General features: G+C 42.5%; 1 protein-coding gene across 1 annotated transcript in view; it reads right to left on the bottom strand.

Moving 5' to 3' along the window:
• Window positions 1-4261, bottom strand: part of LOC101860064 (U3 small nucleolar RNA-associated protein 15 homolog) — a gene marked incomplete in the record, with an annotated part of 89638 nt that overhangs the window by 67786 nt on the left and 17591 nt on the right. The window contains 1 exon segment of the mRNA XM_013083124.2: window positions 38-222. Within this exon segment, the coding sequence (XP_012938578.1) occupies window positions 38-222 (185 nt within the window).

The following is a 4261-nucleotide window of genomic DNA, read 5'->3' as shown; positions in this document are numbered from 1 at the left end:
CCACACACACAAAATAAAATTTGAAAAATTAACTTACCCTGTATGCCCCTTGAAGGTCCTGAGCAGGGATCTGGAAGCTGGGTTGAACAATTTGATGAGCTTGTCCTCAGTGCCCGCCACCAACAAGCCGCCATCACGGCGGAAGCTACCGCTGTAGACCACGTCCTTGAACCGGCTGACGGTGCCCACAGGCTGGTGGTCGTCCGCGCGGTACAGCTGGACCTTGACAGGGGTGGACAGATTGAAGGTGTGGTCAGGTGTATGTTGAGATAAGGTGAGGTAAGATAAGATAAGGAGAGAGGAAAGAGGAGGGAAGGGAAGGGGTGATGGGAAGGGAAGGGACGGAAAGTGAAGGGAAGGGGAGAGAAGGGAAGGGAAGGGGGGATGGGAAGGGAAGGGACGGAAAGTGAAGGGAAGGGAAGGGACGGAAAGTGAAGGGAAGAATCTTGCTGCCATTGTATGACACATTCAAAAACTATGTAGTTGTGTTCACACGCTGGCCATCAGGGGATGGGTAAAGTGGGACAAAGTAAGGGGGGAAATGGTAAAGAATCGGACTCAACGTTTCAAAATAAAATAAAATAATAAAATGTGGTATGGAAAGCTAATGTGAAGCTGGCAGCTAGGACTGCAGATGAAATCTTAGACCTGACTACGAGTGTCGGCAGAAAAGACAGTGAGATCGGGGGTTAGGAAGGAAGTGGGATGGAGAACGGAGGACTGCTAACAAGACTATAATATTATAACATTTTCATCCTTGAATTTCTCAGCTAGTCAGTTTGAAGACCAAGAAGATGGCCGGTAGGAGCGCCAGAACTACATGAAAAACGTATTCTCCTCTTGGGCTCCGCCTTCGGGCATCCCGTGGATTAGACATGCCTGTCAGATAGCGACAAGTTATTGCTCAGCGCCACAAAAAGAAGACGGTGACATTTTGAAAAAGTAAACCAAATAAACTGTACAATTCTGTTGCCTCGGGGTCCATCAGAGTCCAAAGAAAGCTATAAAAATAAAACTAAAGAAAACAACAACAACCCCAAAGCTGAAATGAATTTCTGCGATCAATGTTTTTAAGCCATAAAAAAAAGGAGAAAAAAGACCACAAAATAGAAGGAAACAAATCCCCTCAGTCAAAAAAATCCCTATCACATCTGAACTGCTTTTAGCTCTTGTCTGCTTACACCCATTACGGTAACCAGAAACACCTTGAACCTCTATGAGGGCATTAAGTTCAACAGACGAAAAGAAAAGAAATTCCGCAGGGGGTGGGGTGGGCATTAACTCTTGTCTTAAAGACGGTAACAGCTAAACAGTGCTGTAAACACCTTGAGAAAAAGATTAAAACAGACAGAGACAACTATTTATGAAAGCTTTTGTCCGGGGGGGGGGGGTAACTTCCCATGAACTCACTAAAGATAGGGTGAACAAGGAAATGTATTGCAATATACATGGCAGATAGGCAGCCTGGTGTTTGATGTTCCGGAACGATGTCAAGCCAATCCCAAACACATTTTAAAAATCCGCAACAGGTAAAATAGCAAAAATACTCCTCAGAACTTTTATTTTTCAAAAACATCCTGTTTAGAAGCTAAATGTATGCCGTCCATTGAAAAAAATAAAACGGCTTTTTAGAATAACGTTTGGTTCCTTATGAGTTGGACTTTGAGATTTTGAAGCTATGACAAACTCCATTAGTCTTTTCATCGTTTTTTCGGAGTTGTACCATCAAGTTGGAGGGTACTTCTGCACAGCACGATTGGGCCTTTTTTCTATCTTACTAGCAACTAACAAAAATGAGCGCACTTGCAGCACAGTCTCATGTTCTACAATCACGAGGTACACATAATTAGCATTGACTCACGGTCTTATGCATTCTCGGGCGTATACTACAATTGTGATCGGTCTTGACTGCTGCCCAAAACAAATGTTGCATTTCGCTTATCTTTATTTCAAGTTTGGGTCACGGGAAAATGAACGCTGTAATCCAGGTAAAATTTTACACCAATTATCAAAAACCAAGAGAAAACATTGCTAATTTATGGTCGGACGTAAAGCATTTTTTCCTGACCTATTAAAACAAATAACACATGTTCAGTTTCACAATATGGAATAAATGGGTATATTGTATCAAAAGTCATTCCCCAAATGCCGTTTTATTTATATGAAGGACAGCCTAAAGAAGAAACGGGGGCGATGTACACAGAATGCATTTTGCCTTGCAAGATACGAAACATTTGTTAAAAAATAACCTTCCTCGATTTTGTATCGCCCTCCAACATTTTTTTGGTCAACCTTTGGCACAGGTATAAACCAGTTCAAATCCCCTCTCAGACCTTCAATCTCAAAAACGCCTTTCCGTCGTATCCCTCGACTTTCTCCAAAGTAAAATAAACAAATCTTCATCCGAATCAACCGTTTTATGCGGATTTTCTTCATCCTCCGAAACTTTCAGCAAAGACAAAACAAACAGAAACCCGGGAATACGTTAGACGGTATAATCCTATTTCACGGCATTAACACTGCCAACCATTAAATCGAGAGTAATCTAAGCCACGTGTGAACAACGGTCGGCCAATCACAACCGATGAGGCGGCCGGGGGGACTGCGTGCGATTGGTAGCTTCCTTTTGCCCGTCACAGGAATTAAGTTAGGGGTCCTGGCATCGAGTTTCAACATTTCCGTTGAAACCATCCCCCATCCAAATGCGAGTCGGGAGAAGCTACAGCTACAAGTACTAAGAAGTACACAACGACAACAACACTTCCAGATGCACTAGAGCGGGGGTTTTGTCAGCAGGGTACAAGCTGAGGAGAGGAAGAGCTGATATATACTACTAAAACAGACGAAGATTTCTCGAATGGAAGAACGATTACCGTTCCATTTTGCGCCTGTATGTGTTATAGCTCTAAAAACAACCCTAATCTTCGGAACAGAATGAAACGCAGGAAGGAACAATAAAAGAAGACAGATCATTCCTTTTCAAAAATAATAAAAGACAGACAAAAAGAATAAAAAACAAAGGAAAGAAAGAAAGACAGAAAGAAACAAAGAAACAAAGAAAGAAAAAGCTTGGCAGCCTGCAAACTAGAAGACAGTATGACAGACGGATCACGCAGCTGACGAGGAAGAAGAAGCCAACTCCGCAATGTAACAGTTTGGGAATCCTTTTAATCAACGCATTTTTTCCTTCTGTCGCTCTTTCTCCTTTCCCCTAATCCTTCCAAAGTCAGCTGCCGGGAGAATGGAATGGAAATCATTCTTAATGAACGAAATCATCAAAGGTGATTCCAAAAACAAACACCAAATGAGCAAGTATCCCGCTAGTCAGGTGCAAGATTCACGAGGGTTCTTTTTTTATCCCCCCCCCCCCATCCCCCGCTATGATTTCCTTCAAGTTTTTGGGTGCATCGTTCGATTCCCGCAGTAAAATGTTTTTGAGGTTGGTCGGGACAGGGCACTAGAACTAAACACTTTTCAGCCAAACACTGAGCGACGTGTGGAAACATCTGCTAAATACGGCATGGGTTGTATTAATTCCTCACTTCCTTTCCGGGCAAGTTCTCACTTCTGCTGGTGCGCAGTCTGGGACCGGGGCAGAAATCGGAGTTTTAAATAAAAAGGTTATTAAATAAGAAAATCAACGTTTCGTCTTTGCTCCTTTTCTGCCCCCGCCCCTTCATTAACCCACTGCTCCGTTCGTCTCTTCTTATTTTGAAGACATTTTTAAAAAACCATGTGTTTAGCCTAACTGAAAATTTTGGGCGGAGGGTAAGGAGGAAAGGAGGAGGACGTAAAACTAAAAAAAACCCCACTCAACTAAACTAAATATAGTTGTCAGTTCCTGAATGTCAATGCTGCCATACTTACAGTACTTCCCCAGGGCGATGACAAGATTCTGACTTCAGACAAAATAGAAGTACAGGAAATCATAAACGGTGTTTTGAGCATCATTATATCCATCCCTGCCCTTTCCTCTTTTCTTACTCTTCCGCTTATAAAAATCTAGCCCAAGTCCAAAAGGAAATTTCAAATATCATCGCCAGCAGCAAGAGGCATGCTAAGATCACAAGGAGCAGATGTTTCAATATTATTTCTCGATCTTCAAGATTCACAAGTTTTGCAAAACCATTACGTCTGTGTATTCTCCCTGAGGCGACGGGAATTGCTAAGCACGTGCCTACGGGAGACCAACTAATTGAAGAAGTATTAGACGAAAGAAAAAAGAAGAAAAAAGAAGAAGGAGGAGGAGGAGGAGGAGGAG

The sequence above is a fragment of the Aplysia californica genome, unplaced genomic scaffold, assembly GCF_000002075.1.
Source record: "Aplysia californica isolate F4 #8 unplaced genomic scaffold, AplCal3.0 scaffold00010, whole genome shotgun sequence".
Classification (NCBI taxonomy): Eukaryota; Metazoa; Mollusca; class Gastropoda; order Aplysiida; family Aplysiidae; genus Aplysia; species Aplysia californica.
This window is presented reverse-complemented; position numbering and strand designations above follow the sequence as displayed.